The sequence below is a fragment of the Uranotaenia lowii genome, chromosome 2 (genome assembly GCF_029784155.1).
Source record: "Uranotaenia lowii strain MFRU-FL chromosome 2, ASM2978415v1, whole genome shotgun sequence".
Classification (NCBI taxonomy): Eukaryota; Metazoa; Arthropoda; class Insecta; order Diptera; family Culicidae; genus Uranotaenia; species Uranotaenia lowii.
Genome location: NC_073692.1, coordinates 166,355,548 through 166,380,858, shown reverse-complemented (window position 1 = coordinate 166,380,858; position 25,311 = coordinate 166,355,548). Strand labels below are relative to the sequence as shown.

Below are 25,311 nucleotides of genomic sequence, written 5' to 3'. Positions count from 1 at the left end.
TATCAATGTTCACTTAACTGACAACTTATTTCATTTTTCAGCATCTTATGCAAATTCCCAAATGTTCAATTGCCGTTAATATTGTTTTTAATGTAGTAAATTCACTTTTTTCACTCTTTGATTGGAAGAAAAGGTTTGAGAAAACGTTCTATTTTTAAAAATGAAGACAATCACTTTGTCACTAAATTTGTAATTGATTAAATTTCTTACCAAATATGTTTGGTATCTCATTTTGGTCTTTGCTTTCAATTTCATTTCATTTAAGGATGCCTAAATGATGCCTGCTTTTGCTCTTAGACTTAGTTAGAAATCAACTTTCACACTAAGCTGTTTTTGGTTGTTATATTTTGCTATAAAATGAAAGTCAATGTGCCTTTTTGATACCTAGACTTGCTGTCATGGAAAAATCTTCACTTAATCATTTTGCAATCAATGCAAAAATGCAATCATTTGGGTGTTGTAACCTCATTTTGGAAACAGTTTTTTATCTATTCAGACTGCACAAAAATTGGACAAAATTTTTTAATTTTTTCCAACTGTATTCACTTGCCACGAATTCATCACACATTGGAAATCATTTTATGCAATTCATGAATTTTATATCGAGATAAATTATTTTAATAATTATTAAATTTTGAATTGTTTTAAAACCGATATTAAAGATCAGCATTCGCCTTCGCTGCTGGTCGCTGCCAGCCACTGCAGGTATTGTAGGAAAGCTTATTACCACTTCGAAATTTAGTTCCCGGTAGATTACGGCTTGGCCTCGTGGCAGCGTTTTTGGCTACCATCTTGAAAAATCGCGGTTCAAATCTGGTATCAGGGAAATTTTTTCATTAAGCCAAATGAAAAAGATTGCTTGAGTAAGTAAATAAAACAAATAAGTAGCAGAACTGGCGTGCGTGTCGGTATGTATGTATGTATCCAAAAAAAAAAATCAAAAATAGAGCATTTGAATCAGTTGAGTAGATGAGAAGAACATAAATGGATGCCGAGAAACCAGCTGCACCACATGGAAGACAGCCGAGTATTAAAATAGGGCTGGTGGTGATCGAAGTAAGATAGAAGAGGAGATGATTTTTTTGTTTTTGCTCTTGTCACGATAATCTGAACAGAAGGCCGTTCAAATCTGTAATGGAACTTCAAAGTTTAAAATTTGAAACTATATTTTGGCTTAACAAAACTAACTTCAGCTCATTGATTTGAGTTAATTTGAAATGGCTATTTCAAGCAGAGTAGATTGCTTATGATTGTAGGTCTCTAATGGTCTGATGCCTTCTCTCGACAGATCATTTGCCGTCAAAGCCTTAGAAGCAGTTTGAACTTATTAATGGAAGTAATTCCATTACTTGAGTAATGGAAGTATAGGCTGAGAAACTATCTCAATAATCAAAAACAGTAAAAGCAAAAACTTTTCCCGTGTAACGCATACAACAACAGCTTTTATCACATGAGAAAACTATTATGCTTCCAGCTACAGTGCTTCACATCTATCTAATCCTTTCCAGAAGAGTTCTGAGCCATCCGTTAAAAGCAAGACAGCATCCATTCATCATCTTTATCTCCAGCTAGTCCATTTGTTAGGAATTGTATCCGAACATATTATTCCTACCCGGCTGTCTGCGAGGAGCAAGCGTCAAATGGGAAATGTCCTTGCACATGGAAGTCACTGATCCGGAAAGGGCCGTTCAGTTAGCCTCGCTTCGATGAAAACGTCCTCCCAATTTGAAGACTAGAGAGATATATGCTAATTTCATCGCTTAAAGTTGAAGAAGGGTAAAAAATCTGAAGGACAAATGTCACAACAAACAAACCTTACTAGTTTTGTTTCAAGAGGGACGACATGTCGATCATTGGCATCTTCGCTGTTGACAGTATTCGGAAAATGTTTCAGTGGCTCCTTTCCTTAGAAGCTACCCATATCAATCATGTATATTTATGTTTGTCCTTTGCTATCGTTTGACTTTCATGAAATTTGTATGCGGAAGTTCAAATGTGTGTTGTTTGTTTTTCTTAGATGTTCAAACATCACTACATGTTAGAAATAAAATAACCTTAGAATAAAATCAATAGAAACTTTTTTTTACAAATAGACTGAATAAAGTGTGTTCTCAAGCCAGTATCATAATGTATTCATCCCCTGAAGCGATTCCAGTTAGCACAGGTGCCAATTTTCAGGTGCTTTTTTGGATGTCGCTTCAATAAAGAAGGTGTGTGCAGCCTTGAGACCATGGCCGTAGAATAGTAACGAGACACATATAAAGCTTGAAACGGACTAGCTTTGCATTGCTGAACCGGAAACGGGCGACCCCGGAAATGACGACTCTGTGCCGTCTCCGGGGAACAGCTTGCAGCAAATTTATGCGGGGTTTTCTTTACCTTTCTTATTTTAGAATGTAATGTAGAACTTGGAAACCTTCGCAGGAGGAGAAGTTGTTTGAGGAGTTCTTACATTTTTAGGAAAAAAAATAGCTTCTTATCTATCTATATATGTACATGTATATATAAATGGCAATTTCTGTATGTTTGTTTGTTTGTTTGTTTGTTTGTTTGTCCTCTATAGAATCAGCCGTCTTAGGAGCTAGAGGTCTGAAATTAGGCATGGATGCTCATTGGGGCTAGGAAAGATGAAAAATGTTTTCAGATTTTCGGATGACCCCTTCTGAAGGGGGTCGTCCATACAAGACAAATTTTGTTTTCGCGATATTGACGTCATTTTTTGTCGGATTGTGTTGAAAATTTGCACATGAGTGTTTTGAAAGATGAGCAATCAATTTCAGGTGTTAAATTTTGTGTAAGGGGTCGACCAAAGGGGTCGTCTATAATCACTGTTTGCTGTTTTTACGATATTGACGTTATTATACATCCTATTCAGATGAAAATTGATACACGATAGTTTTGAGTGACATGCAATCGATTAGAGGTATAAAATTCAGTGTAAGAAGCCGGCAAAAGAGGTCGTCCATATTAACTTTTCAATATCTAAGTGATAATGACGTTTTTATACATCGGATTGGGATGAAAATTTGCACATAGGAGTCATTAGGGACAAACAATTGATTTCACTCATCCAAATTGGCTAGCAAACGGTAGACAATGTGCAACTCGAGACCCCATACACCCAACCTTCGGGCAGTGGTCATATCACCTCTTGTCTGCAACTCCGATTCTCTACCTCCCCGTGGTGCTAACTGGGGTGCGAGCAACCTTAGTGGAGATCGGGTACCCAACCCCGGTGGATGCTTTGGTCGCATGCAGACTGAGTCAGGGGGCTTCGTACGCGTCTGTTCTCCATGTCAGGGGCGGCGTGCGGAGTGCAACAGCGTCCTGGTGGTGTTCGGGACCCAAAACAGCAACATCACGACGGTCCTCCTGCGAGATAGTGGGGTTAGCTGCGGGCCTTGCGAGCCTGTGACTACAAAAAAACATAAGCAACGAACAACGAACAACAAATTCCGGATGGAAATCGGCAAAGACACACGCGACGAAAAGGGACTAGCGATTGGAAACTTGGAACATGGAACTGCCGATCTCTAAATGTTGTGGGCAGTACTTACGTGCTCTCCAACGAATTGAAGAGTAGCAAATTCGACATTGTAGCGCTGCAGGAGGTATGCTGGAAGGGTTCCACGGTACGAACGTATCCAGATGGTCGTGCCATCTACCAGAGCTGCGGGAACACACACGAGCTTGGAACAGCTTTTATAGTGATGGGAAAGATGCAAAAGCGCGTGATCGGGTAGTGGCCGATCAACTCACGAATGTACCGGTTGAGAATCAAGGGCCGGTTCTTCAACATCAGCATCATCAACGTGCACAGCCCTCACCTCGGAAGTACCGGTGACGACTAAGACGAGTTTTACGCGCAGCTGGAGCGTGAATACGACCGTTGCCCAAAACATGATATCAAGATCGTCATCGGGGATTTCAACGCTCAGGTCGGCCAGGAGGAGGAATTGAAACCGACAATTGGAAGGTTCAGTGCGCACCAGCTGACCAACGAAAACGGCCTCAGACTGATAGATTTCGCCGCCTCCAAACGAATGGCCGTACGAAGTACCTTTTTCCAGCACCGCCTCCCACACAAGTACACCTGGAGATCACCGTACCAAACGCAATCACAGATCGACCACGTTTTGATTGACAGCCGGCACTTCTCGGACATCATCGACGTCAGATCCTGTCGAGGCGCCAACATCGAGTCAGACCACTATCTGGTGATGGTGAAGATACGCCCAAAACTCTCCGTAGTGAACAACACACGCAACCGGCACCCGCCTCGGTTAAATATCGCGCGACTGAAGCAACCTGAGGTCGCGGCAGACTACGCGCAATCGGTCGAAGCAGCGCTGCCGGCAGAGGGCGAGCTTGACGAAGCCCCTCTCGAGGACTGTTGGGATACCATCAAAACAGCCATCAACAGTGCTGCGGAGAACGTCATCGGTTATGTGGAGCAAACTCGACGGAACGACTGGTTCGATGAGGAGTGTAGGAGGGTGATGGACGAAGAGAATGCCGCGCGGGCGGCAGTAGTGCAAAGAGGCACCCGTCGAAATGTGGAAAATCACCGACAGCGGAAGAGGCAGCGAGTCCGACTTTTCCAGGAGAAAAAGCGCCGCCTGGAGGCAGAGGAGCTCAAGGAGCTGGAGCAGCTGCATTGTTCCCAAGAAACACGAAAGTTCTATCAGAAACTCAATGCATCCCGCAAAGGCTTCGTGCCGCAAGCCGAAATGTGCCGGGATAAAGACGGAGGCATTCTGACGGACAATCGTGGGGTGATCAAAAGGTGGAAGCAGCACTTCGATGAACACCTGAACGGCGCACATGCAGGAGATCAAGACGGTGGGGGAAGGTACATCGCCGGCGTAGCCAACGACGAAGAGGAGCCAATCCCAACGATGAGTTAAGTTAAGGAAGCCATTCGCCAGCTGAATAGAAACAAGTCTCCTGGGAAGGATGGCATCGCAGCTGAACTCATCAAAATAGGCCCGGACAAGTTGGCCGATTGCCTACACCGGTTGATAGTCCGGATCTGGGACATAGAACAGCAACCGGAGGAGTGGAAGGAGGGGGTAATATGCCCCATCTACAAGAAGGGCGACAAATTGGACTGTGAGAAATACCGAGCGATCACTGTCCTCAATGCCGCCTACAAAGTGCTGTCCCGAATCCTACTCTGCCGCCTAACGCCACAAGCAAACAGATTCGTGGGAAGTCATCAGGCCGGCTTCATGGAGGGACGGTCTACGACGGACCAGATATTCACATTACGGCAAATCCTCCAAAAATGCCGGAAACACCAAGTCCCCACGCACCATCTATTCATCGACTTCAAAGCCGCATACGACACAATCGACCGTAACGAGCTATGGAAAATCATGCACTAGAACGGCATTTCCGGGAAGCTGATCAGACTGATCAAGGCGACGATGGATGGAACGCAGTGCTGTGTGCGGATCTCGGGTGAATTGTCGAGTTCATTCGAATCACGCAGGGGGCTTCGACAAGGTGATGGTCTATCCTGCATGATGTTCAACGTGGCGCTAGAAAGTGTTATTCGACGAGCGGTGGGCGAAATGCGGGGCACGATTTTCAACAGATCCAGTCAACTTATCTGCATTGCCGATGACATCGATATAGTCGGCAGATCATCTGCGGCGGTGGAAGACATCTACCGCAAACTGAAACGCGAAGCAGGAAGGATTGGGTTGATGATTAATACGTCCAAGACAAAGTACATGCTGGCCTGCGGATCTGAGACCGACCGAACCCGCTTGTCCAGTAATAACAAGGTCACGATCGACGGCGACGAGCTGGAGATAGTCGAAGACTTTGTCTATCTCGGCTCACTGGTGACCGCAGACAATGACACCAGCCGTGAGATCCGGAGGCGAATTATCAGCGGAAGTCGTGCCTACTATGGACTCCACAAGCAACTGCGGTCGAGAAGACTTAGCCCTCGCACGAAGTGTAACCTGTATATGACGCTCATTAGACCGGTTGTTCTCAACGGACACGAGACATAGATATTGCTGGAGGAGGACCTGCGTACACTCGGAGTATTCGAGCGACGAGTGCTAAGAACCATCTTTGGCGGCGTACAGGAGAACGGAGTGTGGAGGCGAAGGATGAACCACGAGCTCGCGTGACTCTACGGCGAACCCAGTATCCAGAAGGTGGTGAAAGCTGGCCGGATACGCTGGGCGGGACATGTTGCGAGAATGCCGGACGACTATCCTGCAAAACAGGTGTTCGCTACGAATCCGGTAGGAACAAGTCGAGCGGGGGCGCAACGAGCGAGGTGGTTAGACCAAGTGGAGCGTGATCTGGCGAACGTGGGGTGCCCGAGGAATTGGAGAACGGTTGCCATGGACCGAGTGAATTTTAGGAATTATGTTCGTCAAACTATGTCGTGAGACGGAATACTATGAAAATAAAATAAAAAATCATCCATTAAAATAAGGGGTCGGTCAAAGGGGTCGTCCAAATTAACTATTCACTGTTAATGTGATATTGTCGCTATTACACATCGGATTTAGATGAAAATTGGTACACGATAGTTTTGAAGGACGGTCAATCGTTTTCAAGTACTAAATTTAGTGTAAGGGGCCGGCAAAGGGGGTCGTTCATATTAACTTTTCAATATTTTTGCGATATTGTCGTTATTATACATCAGATTGGGATGAAAATTTGAACACGGTAGTTTTCAGGGACGGGCAATCGATTCCAAATGTTTTGCCAGGGGTCCACGAAAGGAGTGGTCCATATTTATTAATTTTTCACTGTTTTTAGCAATATTGACGTTATTATGCAATGGACTGCTTTGAAAATTTTCACACGGGAGTTTTGAGGGACGGGTGATCGATTTCAGATATCAAAGATTGTATAAGAGGCCACCGAAAGGTTTTTAACTTTTTGGCAATAATTGCGTTGTTATGCAACGATTGAGTTGAAATTTATACACGGGGGTGTTTGGACGGTCAATTGATCCCTGATTTCAAATTTAGTAGCAGACGACAGAAAAAGTGATCTCCAATAGTTCTGCGATTATTACTGAACAATGAATTCGGAAGTGCATCTGGAAAATGCTTAGCAAATGACTTTCATACAAACAGTTCATGACATATTCCAAGTTAAAAGCGAAACGGAGTTCGTATGGGATCAGATTGTTTTGATATAAAAATGACTAATAGTTCTCTTATTGTTCTCAAACAATTCTTACTGAATCTGTCTCACCAAAATCCATTTTGAAATTTCCATTTTCCTGTCTTCGAGTCTGAGAAGCATACATATGTTCTGGGTGCAATTTCCAACCGATTTCCATTACAATATTAGCCTCAACAAGATGGGGGAGGAATGAATTTTATTCAATGCAAATAGCCTGAATACAGCAGTCATACACAACTGTCTAAAGATTTGAATTTTCTGGTATGCGATTTCACAGTTATGTTTTATTGATCTTTTCGGTGTACCACATCGCTTTATGGCTTTGATTGAAGTACGTGAACAGGGAATGCTAACTCTATTCCCAAAAGTAAAATAAATTTTGACTGGCAGAGATCATACATGAACTCCAGATTTAAAAAGTTAGTTGTCATATTCTCTCTTAGTAGAATTGGTCCTCAAGACTGATCCCAAGCAACCAGAATTTCGGAAAACATTCAGCCAGGCTTCTGACGGCTGAACATCGGCTCAGGAGACAACGGATTTGCCAACTGAGCTATATCACAAGCCACCACAAACAGTGTAAAATTATATCTGTTTGATTTAAAACTGTTTGTCGGTGCCATTTGCCAGTCGAGTCATTATGCGGAAACCGAGTATCTTCGTTTCAAGACGCAGCTCCTGCCTCTCTATAATTTCTTAAAAGTAGTAGGTTTATAAAGTGAAAAACAAACGAATTGAAATTAAATTGAAATTTCTATTGAAATGAATCAGTTCTTTCTCGATTACAGCGACGGCAGAACTTTGCAGTGGCAGAGATCCGGAATATGATTGTTTGGGGAGGAATTTGTCTGATCAATCCGAGGATATAAGACTCATTATATCAAATTTTTTCATAAAAAATCCTAATATCCTGAATTAAAAATCTGAAAATTTAACTTCGCTGTGTTTTTTTTATACGGCAATAAGCTGTTCCACTTTCGTACCTCGTTTTCGGTCTAAATTTACACGCCATTATGCAACGATGATATGATTTTAGATCCAATTTCGTGCATCGTTTTCAATCCTAAAATTCTCAAACTGTTCTTGCTGTGTGGTATTTTTACATAACAAAAATACAAGAAGTAAAAATATATATGTTAAGAGAGGTAGACAACAATTCCAGATTTGATTTAAATGGACTTCATCATTGGATGTGTAACAACGCACACAGAAGCTGGATATGAAAAATATAAAATTGAAGCAGGTCACGCAATCGACAAAATCTCAAATTGACAAACTTCGTAATTTGAAGTTTTCAAAAGTTGCAAAATTGGACCTAATCGTGAAAAGACTGCCCCTTGAGTTGATAGTTTATAAGGATTCCAGTGAAATAAAAGCTCGGAATTAAATTCCAATTTTTCAACCAAACTTCATATTGTTGTGATTGTAACACCAAATGTTCAGTAACATGTTCATCGTATTTTCTAATCTTACCATGTTTTTGCCAAAAAATTGTCATTTGTGATTGGTAGAGAGTGAATATATATTCTACAATTATGAATATTTTCTAACCGATTCTTCTTTTTTTTTCAGGTAAGATCAGCAAAAATCATCTTTCTGTGTACGGTGCAGGTAAAAAAAATGGTAAAATATTCTGCCAGAAACACATCTACCTATATAAATCCAATACTTAAGAAGCAAGATTCTTTTTCCACGCCTCTGAGAAGTGTATAGAGTAATCCATAAACGATAGTAAAAAGCATAAATTAAATTAGAAAAATATTTTTTTCATAGAATATTCTATGAAAAAAATATTTTTCTAATTTTATTGGTTGAATGATGGTTTGAAATGAATGATGAAAGTAAGATGAGAATAAAACAGGACTTTCTCAAGCAGTTTCTGTTCCAACGATATTTTCTTAAAAATGATTGGTCTAAGATTGGCCGGAAATTTTCACTTTGAATTTTTTAACCAATTATTTAAAAGTATAGCTTCATAACGATACTTATTATTCTTTCAATGTTTGGAATTGAACATTCAAACAAAAATATATTTAATTACAAGAAGAACCAAGGTAATCAAAGACAACCGAACACTTGCAGCAGAGTTTACAGCTCGCAAAACCACGGAATCGTAAGGACCCAAATTAACCTTGGAAATATCAACGGTGTCCCTAAAATAAGGATCATTTTTAAGTACAAAATAGGAAATAAATTATAATTATATCATGCTCACCCAGCCTTAAGTTTCGAAGATGGTTGCGCCACCTCAACCTTGAGCATTTGCGGCAAATTGGTGAAATCTCCCAAATCGACCTGATAATCGGACCCGGCCATGTTCAGTACCGTAAGGAACGAATCCTCTCCACGAAGTTCCCGAAGCATGGCATAAACGCTCGTTCCGACAGTCCGATGCAAGTAGTCACCATAGGCGAAGGTTCGATGTTTCCTCAACGCGGTAAGCGTCTGGAAGTGCTTCATGGTGCTGCTTTCGGCCGCTTGCTGGAAGGCCACATTCTTACGGGGATAATCGGGATGAACCCGAAGCCAGGTATTAGCGTTGGTGCTGAAACCGGCACTGGTCGTGTTGTCCCACTGCATCGGAGTTCGGTTTGGATCCCGACCGTCGAAGGTCTGCGCTTCCTTGTAGTCTAGCATGCCGATTTCTTCTCCCTATTGATAAACAAGTGAAAGATAGTTAAAAAAATAGGATTAAAAGATGAAATCATTGATGTGTTTCAAGAAAATGCTGTCCCGAATCGACAAAATACTGTCAGTTTTTAAGCCAAATGTTAAAATTCCTACAATTGCCAGACTGTCTTTTAAGTTTACTTTTTAGTCCGTAGAAACTCTCTCATCGAGTGGCAGCAGCAATGGATCGAAGATGAGTTGGGTCGGTGGCTCCACTCTATTATTCTTAAGGTAAGCCTTATGTCCGCCCAAAGACAGCAAGACATGCAGAGCAAACTAGACGACCTCACCGAAAGCTCCATGCCAGCAGGTCTCAATGTCAATGTCGGAAAGACCAAGTCTATGGAAATCAACACAAAAAATCGTTCCAATTTCTTGGTAGCGGGACAACAAGTGAAGAGTGGAGTGGAGACATTGGAGATCTTCTTGTATCTAAGCAGCCAGATTACACCTGATGCTGGTACCAAGAAAGACATCAAAACCCGGATCCCTCATGCCGAGTCATGCCAGATATCTCTACGAAGAAAAAATTGGCACAAACTTTCAACTGATCCGAAAAGAATGCTCCAGAAATATCAGTTTTAGGCAAGAATCTACTTGAAAATCACTTCTACACTCCGGAAGACCTTTTTAAAATGTTTAATTTATGATTATTTTGATACAACTTGCAGAAAACTACTACCAACTTCGTAATTCGTTGAGCTGGTAGTGTTTTTCTAGCCTTCCGAAAGGTCATCAGAAGGTCGGATTCTTTTTTTGAACACAAAAGACTGAACAGCAAATTTATTCCACTTGATTTCTCAAGAGGTTTTGGTCAAAGTTACCAAAATAAATTCTGTGTTTCGACGAAAAACATTTTGTGATTTTATCCAAAACTGCTGTGAAAGTTTTCTGTGATGCTTTTGCACTTTTCTTCCCTTTCCTATCCCGTGAGGGGAACCGAATCATCTAAGAAATATTTCCTGTATCTAAATAAACTTCCCAGTTTGTTACCATCTGCTAGATTAGCACTTAAGTTATTAGAAAAAAAAAATGTATGGGAGCTTCCCTTCCCGCTTCCTATCGAATCAGTGAAAGGAGGAAGAATCATTAAACAATCATAGAATTCTACTCATATACCCGCTTCTAATTTATTTCAATAACCTTCCTCCTCCTTCCCTTCTTCCCGTTTAAGAGAGGGAGTGATCTCGGAATAAAAAAAAATCATTCCTCGTACTTGAACGCACTTCTAAGATAAATTTGAATTTTTTTTGTTGGATTAGTTCTCGAGAAATGCATAAAAGGGAGACCCTCGTCTTATCACCCTAGTGGAAGAACAGATGGATCTCAAACCTCGTAGAAACTTGATTCGTAGCCTTATACCTTCCTATGTGAAATTTGGATTCATTTGCATGATGATTATCGAATAATGCTTTAAATTGTATGGAAGACCCCCTACCCCGCTTTGTATCTCTACCATCTATGGTGGAGTTCCAAATAATCATAGAAACCTTTCTCGAACCACAAAAACCACCCATGTTAGATTTTGGTTCCATTTTCTTGATAAGTTTTCTAATTATACAAAACAAAAGTATGGGAGCCCCTCCCCCTTTTCTATCTCCACACTGGAAAGAGAGAGAAGTCTCTAACCATATTTATAATATGCTCCCTACGCTTATACCCTCGCCTGCCAAATTTGGTTTCGATTGCTTGATTATTTTGAAATTGTATGGAAGCCCCCCTCCTCGCTTCCTGTTTCCCCATTGGAAGGAGGGTGGGGCACCAAACCTTTTCAGGAACAGTTTTTGTAACCAAATACACTTCGAAACAAAATTTGGTCCATTTGCATGATCGGTTCTCGAGTTATTCAAACAAGTTTCTTTTGGTTAAGAAGCCCCCTCTTTCATAGAGTGGGAGGGGTCTCCCCAGCAAACATTTTTGTAGGTATATTTCTCAATAAACTTTGTTTACCGTTTCATATACATTATAGAATTATCAAATAAATCTCGAAAAAACAGTATTTACCTGCCATAGTGGAGGCAATATACACACATATTTGAAACTTCTGGATTGAGAGGAAAATTGGACGATATTCAACACCTTATACCGCAGTTTTGCTCTCAATGCATGCAACACGTTGCCAGTAGCAATCATTGCTGCTCCTCTCATTGGGCAGTTTCGCCAAATGAAGCCTCTGATTTTTTGAAATTTGGTTGCACTGCTTATCGCAGAGAACAACAAGGTTGTTTTCTCACTTGTATCCCGCGGAGGAGAACTAATTTGCAATCATGGCTGACTTTTTATCATATCCGAGTCGGAAGACATTGAGTAACCATTTTTACGATCGTTTACTTATTATATTATATTATTTCGTAGGAATTGCGATTTACATTGACATTGTTAACGAGCTGAGCTATCATTTCTAATGCGATTTTAAGTTTGCTGGGTCGAACTATTATAGGAACCTCCCCCGGCCTTCGACGTATAACAAAGTTGTTGAGAAACATACCAACATAAATGTGTGCTGGAACGGAAAACTGCATCATTCACAAAAAAAAAAGAAACAAACAATGTTGTTTGTTTGTTGATAATTCCTATATGTGTAAATAGGAAAGTTGGTTGATCATTTATTTGTTCTTTCTTGAAAAGTTTGAGTCACCGTTGTTGTTTTCTTCTCGTTTTTGGATTGATTTTTTTTTATTTAACTGCCATGTAGTTAACGTTTCTGTTTACTTATTTTAATTCAACCATCTTTAGAACTAAATTTTATAAAAAATAAACGGATTTTTTTTAATAAATACTATAAATTTACTCATCTTTCTTATCTACTGTTTGTTCTTGTGTATGCGTGTGCATTTTTTTAACACCCCAAAACAGATTTTCAGCATTTAAAATCACGAATTGAAAAGGCATTTTTCAACAGTGTAATTTCTTCATTTCCATAATATAGGGAAGATAAGGGCACAATGGCCATCTTAAGGAAAACGCTTATTTAACCATAGGGAACAGCTATAATGGGTGAATAACATCATTGTTTTTCGTTCAGACACTGAAATAGTCTATTGTCTAATTGACTGAAACTTGAAAAAGTAGATAAAAAGGCTTTAAAATGCATTTTAAAAAATTTTGCCGAAAGCTGGAAACCGGTCACTGTTGGGGCATAATGACAACCCCCCTGAGGCAGTATGAACACCATTTTTCGGGGCACGGTGAGCGTTTTCTGCTGTGGAATCTGGCTGTGACTTCAACTCGATAAATTCAACTGCATAATAGAGCTACAGCTTGACTTGTTTCATCTGACGATTCGGCCTATTGGTAAGGTGTCGGAGAGGTAATCAGTAGACTCGAGTTCGATTCCTGATCTAAGTGATTTTTTTTCATTTACCATTCAAATTTCTTTAAGAAATTACGTACTTTTGTAGAAAAGAGGAATGCTTAATATGCCCCGCGTGCTTGTTATACCCTTATCTCTCCTATTAACGGACTTCTTATAGTAGGGGTGAATGAGGATACTTGATCCCTGGGGATACTTCTGGAGTTTGTTTTGATTAGGTCGTATGAACCAATGTACCCCAATCAGAGATATTGACTGCAAATGGTTGAGAAAGATGTATTCTATGTTCGCTAAAAAATTGGTTTTATTTGATCAATTGACAACTTCATCAAATTGATTTGAATTTAGGTTGCATGATGACTTTTTAATTTTTGAGTGCAACTTGGTTTTTACGTCGTTTAGAGCTGCAGTGCATTGCCGTGATGCAAATGGTCGCAAAGTAAACAGTTCGAAGAGATGGTTTTACGTCGTTTTGCATAGTCGCGAAAAGTGCTTCGGCAAGTGCCTTTGAGTGTAACGAGTAACGGGAAAAGAAAAGAAAACTGTCGGCAGGAATGATGTTATCGATCCCATCATGGTAAGGCGCTGCAAATTGGCATCGGGTGAGTACAATAAGCTTTACTTTTCTATGTAGGAATAGTCAGTTTTTTTTGTCATTACAGAGGCAGCCAAAATGGTTGAAAGTAATTCATGCTTTTTCTCAATCCAATTCATCGATTGAGCATAAGGACGTTTCCGCCAAACGAGAAATGCATTAGGTCGTAAGTACATCTTCATTGATTACAACTCAATTAACGCCATTTTCGAGAACGGCAGCATGTTCTAAGTTCACTTTTACTGTGACATTCGAATTTACAGACAAATCGGACCAGCATTAATAAAACGAGAATTTAAAATGTGGTTCGAGACTTTAACATCGATTTTCTCAAAAGATGTCTACTGGCTCATACGACCAAATCAAAACAAACTCTAGACTTGATTCCTTCGCTATATCTCGAAACCGGAAAGTCTCACAAATATCAAATGTTCTGGAAAAATGTGCCAAATAGAACAAAACCCCAATGCTGTTATCTCAACAAATCCCAGAAATTTTATTTTTCGAGCTATTGCACTTTGATTGAAAATTTAACAAAATGTAATTTGAGGATCTTTTTTTATCACTTTAAAATATTTCCCACATGAAGAAAAAAACAATGACAATATTTTTTCCAATATGTCAATCGTTAAAGTATAACGCCAAATTTTCAAAGGAAAAGTAAACTTCCAATTTTTCTATGAAGTACTTCAAAATGTATGTTATGGTTTTAATTGATCCCTAGAGTCCAAAAAGATGTATTTTTTTATTTAACGTGATAATTGGTTATCACGAAATTACTCGTATTTGTCTAATTACTAATGTTTATCCAGTAATTATCTCATGAAAAGGACTCAAAATACTGTATTCATCTTAAAACTACAAAATTGTGCCTTATAGTATGCAATGAATATAGGATAGTAGACAAACTTTGAGAATTCACTTTGTCTGATGCTTTAAAACTGTGAAATTAGAACTAATATGGCAGAAAATAGTCAACGGACCTTTCATCTTCGGATATTGCTAAATTTTTGCCTATGGTCAGGGCACCCTGAATTAAGGGTCAAGTCTCCTAGAGTAAAGGATCAAGTAACCTTTAACTTAAAAAATATAACAATTTTTTTCGTCTCACAAAAATGCTCCTAGTACATCTACGGGTTCATATATCGTTCTAAATTTTGAACCATATAAACTTGATATTTCACGCTGTCAGAAAATGCAAAAGGCGGCGAGTTGCAATTTTTTTCCAAAAAGGTATGATGAAAAAAAAGGGGATCAAGTGTCCCCATTCTCCCCTACTAACTAATAGTACTCACATATTTAATCAGTTTGTATGGTTAAATAAACATGTTCCAGGAGGTTCCGAGTTATGCCTCAATTATCCCTACTCTTCTTCAAATCTTTACGCCATCCAAATTGATTATTTTTAAATCTTAAAAATCAAAACATCTGCAAAAATGAAATCAAATGCATTTGTTGCGATTCTTATTTCATTAAATGCTTTTCTTCGATAAAATTTTCACATTTTTAGCCCCAGACATCAAAAGGATCGTTTTTTAATTTTTTTTTGATTTTTTTTTATTTCACTTTATTTTATTTAAAGCTTCTGGATCCACTAAAGGGTCACAAAAAAGTGATTTCAGGCCATTTTTACTGTTTGAGAGGAGTATAAATGCATTATAGTAAATTTTGAGAAAACATGCTATCAAGTTATCATGTTTGGTCACTTTTCAGATTTATCGAAATTTTGCATTTTTTTCGAATGTAATTGTTCGTCAATGAAATCTTTTAATCCGAAAAAATCACTTAATATAAATTGAAAAACAGTAGTTTCATGTGGGATTTTTAACTTAAAATCGACCATTTTTGCACTCACGTATACCCCTTAGGGTCTGATGGCCTTATTTCAAGGTACCATTATATATGTTTAATTTTGCCAAGTCCATGTAATTTTAGGATATTTGTTTTTGTTCAAATGTTCGCTGTTTATATAGGACGATTCTCTAACAATCTTGTTGAACAAACCTTTTGCAGATCATATCCTTCTAAGTATCTCCCAGTCGAACGTTACTGTTTAGACAAAATTCTGATTAAACCCTTCATTTTAAGGTGATGTTTCGGGAGCGCGTTACTTTGAACAATTTTGTTACAATACGTCCAATCAATCAATCATTTTACCATTTTACAAATTCGTTCAAGGAAATTTTCCGCTGAACCGCTTTGTTGAAAATCGTAACTTCGTATTTCATTGTGCAAAAAAGTTACTAGCCGTTTAACAGGGGTATGTCTTTTGGCATTTAAATACAATAAATTCAATTGACATCACTGCTGAGTAACTATCGAGGTATTGCATTACTACTTTTCATGCAATACTTCGCTAAGCCTCCAGCAGTGATGTCATTTGATTTTTTTTAAATATTTTTCAATGCCACTTTTTCAGCGGAAAATTTAGTTGAATCAATTTATAAAAGGGTACAAAAAACATTAGTAGGCTCAGTTCCACATAGGAAAAAAAATGATTTTGATTTTTCAATACAAAATAATCAATTTGTGAACGTTACTTAAAAATTCGGCAAAAAATTTGTATTTTGAGCCAGAATGCACTCCAGAGTTTGAGAAATTCAAAAATGACCCCAAATTGACTCAGTCTATCGCCACATATACCACAGTCAGACGGCAACTATAACGACAAGCTTTATTAAATAAAAAATGGGTACAAAGCTAAAATTCATGAATTTAGAGCAAAATAATACAAATTTACATGGATGATCATTTACTGTGTATCGTGAAACGGGGTTAGATTGATCAAATTTTTCAATGTTTTACGATTATTTTTTCTGTTAAGGGGAATGTGAAATGATTCATATTTTAAAAACCAGTACTGGACTCCCATGAACGTAAAACATGGTTGCAGAAATGTATGAGACTACTTTAAATTTGATATAAAAATCGATTTCGTCTCTGTTTAAAATTTAATGGCTTAGGATAACATTGATCAGTCTCTGTTCTGACGGTTTTAACGTGTTTTGATCATTTTGATCATAAAGGACAAAACACCTTCATAATATTTACAAATGCTAGGATGATAAGCTTAGGCAGTTCGTGTATTAAGCCCGAACAACAATTAAAATCAATAGATGGACAATGCTGCTGCATAAATTCAGGGGCTAAATTTTTGAACATTGCTTATGAAATTATAACAACAACACAAATGAAATATTGCCTTCATTCGTTTCTCTAGACCCTCGCACTATCCCCTAATAATTTTTTTCTTCATAATATACCATTTGATATGGATTTTAGCCTTTGTCCTAGACCGGCTTACTCTTGGAAAAAATTCCTTTTTTTAAATATCAAAAATTTACCTCAAAATACAATAAAAACTACACCAAAATTACTATAATTTACTATGAATTTACCATGGAAAAACGTATAACTAACACATAAATCTACCTGCTGCTTCTGAACGCTTTGATTTCATCAGGAAGGGTGTTTTTTGCGAGCCCTCGAAAAAAAATATATATTCAAGATATTGAAATAACATTTTTACTTACATTTGAAATTTTCAAAAATAAACCAAGTTTTTGTCCAATTTGAAACTAACATGTAGGTTCATAAACGTCGAAAAAAGTTTTAAGATATTTTTATTTTAGACTTAGTTAATGATGACAATGTCGAAAAATTTATGTTGATCAAAGCTACTCCGGTGATCAATGTTACCCGTTTTACGGTACCTAATATGGAGATACGTATTTATGTGAGTTCTAACTGTTCATAGCGCTTATAACTTACATAATAGGAAATGCTGGTTCCCGGAAGCGTATGCAACAGCGTCATCGCTTGATCAATTCTGTTCTCGGAAACTCGTGATCCAATCCGCGAATGATCGTGAGATCCGGTCACCCAACTCGGTGTATGACGTGCCGGCATATTATTCATCCACCAATCGATTGCATGCTTCAATCCAACTGCATTCTGATTGGCCTGGAAGTCGTAGATCAGCATGAAGTTGAACGGCATGTGAGCACCATGTCGGGTCCTATCGGCACTCTCATAGTACAGCATCGTATCCTCAATCGAGGCGTATGCTTCGGTCATCAGAATACAGGTTCTGTTGTTTTCCCGCGAATACTGATCCAACTGATCTCGCCAATTATACACTACGGTGTAAACCTCACGAAGATCTTTGGTGTAGATGTGGTTAAGCGAATCGTAGTTTCCGGGAGCTCCATTCGCTGGTGGTTCATCTCGGAGATCAGCATCTTCGAACAGATGATTGATGGCGTCCAAACGGAATCCGTCGACTCCGCGATCAAGCCAGAAGAACAACATCTTGGTCATTTCATTTAGGACTGCTGGATTTCGGTAATTCAAATCTGGCTGTTTGGAGGTGAACTGATGCAGATAGTATTCTCCACGGCCCGAGTGATATGTCCAGGCAGGGCCTCCGAAAACTGAGACCCAATTGTTTGGAGGCTCCAGGTTTCCTGTAGTTGGATTTATTTTCCCTGGGTGCCAGGTGTAGAAATTAAGGTAGGTTGCATTTCTCGCGGCAGACTGAATAAACCAATCATGTTCATCACTCGAATGATTCGGAATAAAATCGAGCATCATTTTGATTCCGTTTTTGTGGGACTCTTGAACCAGTTCATCGAAATTGGCCAAAGTGCCGTAGTCGGGATGAATGCTGTAGAAATCCGATACGTCGTAGCCAAAATCTCTCAGAGGCGATTTGAACGGTGGACTCAGCCAGGCAGCATCGATTCCAATATCAGCCAGGTATTTCATTTTTGAGGTTATGCCCGGGAGATCTCCAATTCCATCGCCGTTACTATCCTTGAACGACCGAGGGTAGATTTGGTAGAACGTAGCGTGTTGATACCATTCTTTGGTTTCCGGAATTCGAATGTCGAAGCACGAGGCCACGGCGACCAAACTTACTAGAGCTAGGAGGAGACGCATCTCGACCGATACGCCAATCAGTTTGAACTGAACCGTTTTCCTCTCGCAAATGAACTAGGTTTGCAGCCACAATTGGAATCACATGACTCCTTGCTATAACTAGTAAACGACCAGATAAGATAGTATCAACACCCCATTAAATCATTTAGAATGATAAACCTATTCGAAGGATTAACAGCAGTGATGATTGTTAAAAACGAGAAGATTTTCAATAGTCGGACAAAGCTTATCGTCAACCAAATTTTCGATCGGTTTTTTTCTATCAGCGACCATGAACATTAATAAATTCTTGGAATTGAATATGCAGCGAAGAAAAACCAAACAAAAAACTACCAGTAGCCTATTCCAAAAAAAAACCAATCACGTTTCCATATAAGATCATTTAACGATAATCGGATGGATATGCAATAAAATTCGTGTATGTTAGCCAATGCTTGCATTTCCCATTCGCAGCAAAACATGGTAAGTAGGGTAGAGAGTATTCAAACATATTTTTTCGTGTGAAGCTTATTTCAATAATTCATTTCTACAGGTGTTGCTAAATTCGCCTCTTAAATTAACCATCAATAAAGCTGGAAGAAAAGGGATCATCATAAAGACGGAAATTACAATTGCACCCTAAGCTCAAGTGGTGATCACGCACGCATTTGCTGGAATCGTCTATCCGTGTTTGGACCGCGTTTATGGCGGCACCCACGCACGTGTAGATTTTCGGACTACCAGGCAATTTGTCCGATTTAGATTGTTATTTTTCATATTTCCAATAGGCAGCTCCCGGCTTTCGTTATGGATTTTCACGCCCCTTTTATTTTTCCGGATTAGACGTTTGTGGTTTCCAAAAGCCCCAACGCATATTTTTAAAATTGGAAAAAGTGATGATAAGATTTTGGGTTTAGAAGGAAATGTCATCCCATAAATGATTGCATCACTTTTATTCACTTTATTTTTTGCCAGAAAAAATAATCCTGACCGAGCTGTGTTATGCTGCTGGAAATAAACCCAATAAAATTTTATGGATGATGACAACGCCATTTCTATAGTCATTGATCTTGCTAAAATTATTTCTTCAATTTTCCAACCCTACGTGCACCTTTTGATGATCTCGGTTGAAACATAAACTGATTTCGTGTTATTTTTTTTTTCACAATCCACAAATGAGGCTCTTAAAGTGTGTTCGGATTTAAAAGGGGTCAACTTAAATTCGTCGTATTTTTTTTTAATCCTTCAGAAAAAAAGCCTGAACACCCCTCATTTTGTAGGTGTGTGAGTAAAATTATGATTCAATTTGGTTTTCGACACTAGGTCTTTAGTTTTCAAAATGGCGTCTGTCGTAATTTTACGAATCTCAACTCAGAGATTCACTTAAACACGTCTGTCGCTCACAAGAATAGATCAATGACTGACTTTGTTTTGTTTGTTTGTCAAGTGTTGCCAAAATAGCAAACGTTGTCATAGAAATTTATTTTATTCTACTTATCTTCAGTGTTGCCGAATACATTTATTTTATTTTTTTATTCTTAATTAAATTTGATTTATTTTATGTATATCCTTCATCTCATCCCTACATTCCTTCTTACCTTTTTCTCAATAAAAACTTTTCAGTCGTCGACTTTTGTTTTTCCTTTAAAGTCAAATTTTATTCACCAAATATCTTCAATTTTTATTCCATATTCCACATCTATATTTTCCATCCTAAAAATTTTATTTAATTTCTGCTTATCCTTCATCTCATGTCTGCATTCTTTCTCAAATCTATTCTCAATAGAATCTTTAATTTACAGACTTTTGTTTTTCTAAAATACAAAATTTTATATCCCTCATCTCAATTCTTCATTCCATTCTCTGCAAAAGCTTTTCAAATCTTAATTTTTTTTTTGCATATTCTTCATTTCATCCGAAAATATTCTTCACAAAAGCCTTCCCAATTTGTGCTTTCCCTGTCGCTGTCCCTGTCAACAAAGCCGTAACAATCCGCAAAAAAAACATTCTTAGCAACAGCTTTCTCAAACAGTGCTTTCCTTGTCACTCTGTCTCTGTTTACCATTGCCGGAATAATTTGATAGTATTCTTAGAAACAACCTACCCAACCAGAAGGCTTATTCAAAACAAACAGTCAGCAGCAGTAGCCTTAAAAATCCAAATCAAAATAAAAAATCAGATGTAGCAGCCTTAAAAATCTGTGCTTCTTAAGCCAAGTCTGTCCACCAGAAGGCCAAATTAAAACAAACAATCAACAACAGCAGCCTTAAAAATCTGCGCTTCCAAAGCCAATTCCATCTTTTTCCACCGAAAGACCAAATGAAAGCGAACAATCAGCAAAAGCTGCCTGAAAATCTGCGCTTCAAAATCTATTCTGTCTTTTTCCACAGGGTGGCCAAATCAAAACAAACAAGCAGCAGCTTTAAAAATCTGCGCTTCTAACGGCAATTCCGTCTTATTTCACCGGATGGCCAAATCAAAACAATCAGCAGTAGTAGCCTTAAATATCTGCGCTTTCAATGCCAATTCCGTCTTATTCCACTGGAAAGCCATATCAAAACTATCAGCAGCAGCAATCTTAAATATCTGCGCTATTTTTGCTTATTCTACCAACCACGCCATTGTCGTGATTTTACGAATCTCAATTCAGAGATTCACTTAAACACGTCTGCCGCTCACAAGAATAGATCAATGACTGACTTTGTTTTGTTTGTTTGTCAAGTGTTGCCAAAATAGCAAACGTTGTCATAGAAATTTATTTTATTTCATTTATCTTCAGTGTTGCCGAATACAACTATTATTTTATTTTATTATTATTCTTAATTCAATTTGATTTATTTTCAGCAGCGTCCAAGCAAGAGGAGTTACGAATCGTAAAAATCAAAACTACACCAGTCACCATTTTTTTACCAATCCTACCGAGATAACAATTTTGTGAATAAAAAACTGAACGAATCTTTTAATTTGTGTTCCTCATCGAAATTTATTCTAAATCATTTTTTTTCAATTTTGTCTTGATATAGTGATTTTTAGTAACGTAATTTTTTTTAGTAACGACATCTAGCGGCTCTTAGCTGGGTTGCAAAAATGGGGTCGTTTATTTTGAAATCACGGTTGGTATTTTTACCCACGGTTGGGGCTCCAGTCCGAAGTCTGGTTCTCAGTGATCATACCACGATGCCAACTCATCAGTTGATATGATCCACGCTATAGCTCTATAGGTGAGATTCTCTTTTTACAAACCGGTCAAAGGAAGAAAGAGAGAGACCAGATAGAGTGTCGATTGAAGGACCGTCATATATCGTAAATCAGTTCACTGTTGGATACCTCAAATCGTTTATGTCGAATTGACATAATTTCAACTTTTTGGATACATATGTATTAACGAGTTGACTAAACCGATTCAACTTTTTTTGCGCAAAGTTTGTGGTAACTGGATGACAGAAAATCACTCAATACCAATGGTAATTGAAAATGTCTTTATAGTCGGTTTGGATTATCATTTCTAGTACGATTTCGTGTTAGCTGGGGTATTTCGATAACAAGGAAGCCGGATTCTAGGGGAAATCGAAATTCGGGAGCCGAAGTGACGAACAGAAGAGTGGCTAGCACTTTCAAGCTAAACTTCGACCTCTCTGTTAGAGATGTCGCCAATAATTTGGGAATATCGTCTACAAACCCGCATGAAACTTAAAAACGATCCTGGCTATCGACTGATAAGAAGGTAGTGACTACCCGAATAGAAAAACATTGTGAAAAATCATGAATTTCATTCTCGCATTACCATAGATTTTATGGTTGACACTATGAATAGCATGATACTAGAAACGTTACATGAACTGGCAAGTTCATCGTTTTCAACAGTGAAATTTACGGTTTAGACCAAAATTATCATGAAAAAGGGGGTTGTTTAGCAACATAACCATGAAAAATCAACTTTTTTCCATACATTTCAGAACACAGAACTATGAAATGGATGATTATTACAGCTTCCAAATATGCTCAAGGAAACTGTGAAATTCAATGTTTTTCAACGAATTTGCATGGTTTTAAGGAAGAATAAATTCAATGTTATTTCGTGATCTTATAATAAAATTTCGTGTATAGTTTTCTTTATATAATGTTTATTTCTAAATCAAACATATTTAATTTTTTTCGCAATAAAAAAAACTTAATAATAACACTTAACACTATACACGAGAATTCTGTCATCGTTGACCAACAGCTGGAATGCTTTGAAACTCGTATTACGCGATTCCGGCTTAGTGACTTATTTCCACTTCTTCAAACCCCCTTATTCTGCGCCGCGCGTGAGGGGACGATAGCCGAGTCGAGTCGGAGTCTTGTCACCTTATTCCCGAAGCCGATGTGACAGAGCATACGATTTGTAACTCACGGTGACTACTAGATTAGGATAAGAACTCAAAAAGTTCATGCTAAAAGACGTTTCTCACCTAAAGCGAGTACTGGAATCGGGTGACTCGACTATCGTAACCTCACGCGCGGCGCAGAATAAGGGGGAAAGCCTTGTGTGAAGGAATTATTCATGTTGCTAAAATTGAGAGAAAAAATAAAAAATGATTTTTCTTTCAAGCTTCGATACAACTTACCATTTTGATCATTTCAACACTAGATGGTTAAATATTTTTCTCGAAAACCTATCGAAAAATGTTAATGTCGAATATGTCGACCGAAAATTGTTTGAGCAAAAATTGGAGATGTGTAAATTTTTGTACTAAATGCTATAGGATGTACTTTTTTACCATGAAATACAATGTCACCTTCAAATTCATTGGAAAATGAATGAAACATCATGGTTCCTGCTATTCGGGTGCTAATCGCAATGAAAAGCAAAACCTCATTGTTGAATAAGTTAGATTGCGTTGTAATGGACGACGAAACCCACACCAAAGCAGACTTCAGACAGCTTCCTGGACAAAAGTATCATACAGCAACCGGAAAGGAAAAGGTGGCAGATTTTCTCAAGCCCAAGGTTGTGCCCACGATAAGCACCCTCCCAACACACCAGAACTTCTTCCAATCGAAAAATATTGGTCAGTAGTTAAGAAAAACCGTAAGAAGACCCAAAAAACTGTAAGCAGCGAGAAGCAGTTCAAAGCAAACTGGCGTTCTATGCCGAAGAAATTGGATAAGGTGACTGTACAAAATCTGATGTCAGGCGTCAAACGAAAGTCACGCAAATTTTAAATAGGTCGACCGAAATCTTAACTGAGTATTTTTTACGTCTTTCATACAGATTGAACTTAAAAAAAAGAAAGTTACTTTGATTTTATTAATAGACAAATAATCGATTTATACGCAATTTAGCTTGACCACTTTTGATCCGAGCACCCTTTAGAGCCAAAAAGATTCAAAACTCCTTTGGCTCTTAGGGCATCAATTGTTTTCATGGGTCCGATAATTTACTTTGAAGAAAATGAAGAATTGAAATTGAAGAAAACTTAACCCTTCATTTCATGATTTTTTTTTTAAACTCGCGATAGTGCGAAATGATGAGTACATAAAGGGAAAAATAATAAAAAAATATTTTTTTCACATATTTCGACTATTTAGCCAAAATATTAATTGTTGCAAATTTGTAACAACATGAAATGGTAACACCTTTTCGTTCCTCACATAAGACAGTTAGAAATAAATACTTACTCTTAATTACACTAGTCTACAGCATTTTTGAACTAAGTAAACTGAAGGTCATTTTTAATGTGAAATCGGGCGCTGAATCCGAAAATCAAATTTAAAAAAATCTCAGTAGAACGATTTTTGAGTTATGTTCCAAATATCAAATTCCGGAAAAAATAAAAAAAAAAGTTCTTGTTCTTAGATTAAAATATCTCGGACGGCATAACAGTAATTTGAAATCCCTTTTTTGCATATTGAAGGTAAATAAATTTTGATGATTTATGATAGAAAAAATTATAAAAAATGATTTTTTTAAGAGAAACTTTTGTTTCAGCGAAAGTTTTAGACTCGATTGTAACATTTAAAAAATCTGATTTTCTTTTGCGCTTAAATTTTAATTCAAAACAAAGATTTCAAGTGGTTGTTTATTAAAATCGGTTGATAATTGAAGAAGTTATGGCTACTTTACTATAACAGAATTTTTTGTAGTTTTTAATATTTTAACAAACCGTAGTACATTCATCGCTGGTTGCGTTTGAAAAATTTAAGATTCAAATTACTGATATAATTTCCATAACTACTCAAAAATTATAAATTTTTACTAGATGTGACCTTTTGAAAATAAAATTTATTGTATAAATCCAGGAAAAGAAAAATTTCTCAGCTTTTTAGCATGATTTCTATCTAGGTTTCGTATTCGTTGCATTTTTTACATTATGAAACGAATGATTGATGATCTAGCCAAAAGAATATGTTCTTAGTTTTCCCTCATATTTCTACAGTTGTCAGCCATTTTTTAAGCAAGAGGCTTATTCATCTGCTTTATTAAAAAAATTTTCAAAAACATGATAATACAACATTAAAAATAATAATACTTTCATCGGGAAACATATACACTGTTTAAACGACTAAACATTGGAAAACACACTTTGGATCCCAAATACCTGGTGCCAGGGCCGTAGGAAGAACCAGATCATGGGGGGGGGGGGGGGGGTTTGATGACAAT

At 38.0% G+C, this 25,311-nt stretch overlaps 2 protein-coding genes across 4 annotated transcripts in view; one reads left to right on the top strand and one right to left on the bottom strand.

The window, feature by feature from the left end:
- Window positions 1-25,311, top strand: part of LOC129745155 (protein naked cuticle homolog) — a 503,284-nt gene that overhangs the window by 90,025 nt on the left and 387,948 nt on the right. The gene's annotated exons all lie outside the window — the stretch shown is intronic.
- Window positions 9,185-18,693, bottom strand: LOC129745154 (alpha-glucosidase-like). The gene is made up of 3 exons (XM_055738068.1): window positions 17,517-18,693; window positions 9,383-9,819; window positions 9,185-9,320 (listed from the first exon to the last, which is right to left on the bottom strand). Exons 1-3 carry the CDS (start codon window positions 18,684-18,686, stop codon window positions 9,185-9,187), a joined length of 1,743 nt encoding a protein of 580 aa, XP_055594043.1. The 5' UTR covers window positions 18,687-18,693.

Excerpts from the sequence above, each read along its gene's own strand:
- LOC129745154 (XM_055738068.1), bottom strand. The coding sequence starts at position 18,686 with ATGCGTCTCCTCCTAGCTCTAGTAAGTTTGGTCGCCGTGGCCTCGTGC. Across the intron at positions 9,820-17,516 it reads GAACCAGCATTTCCTATTAT|GGAGAAGAAATCGGCATGCT; the intron begins GTAAGTTATAAG and ends GTTTATCAATAG. Across the intron at positions 9,321-9,382 it reads TCTTCGAAACTTAAGGCTGG|GGACACCGTTGATATTTCCA; the intron begins GTGAGCATGATA and ends TCCTTATTTTAG.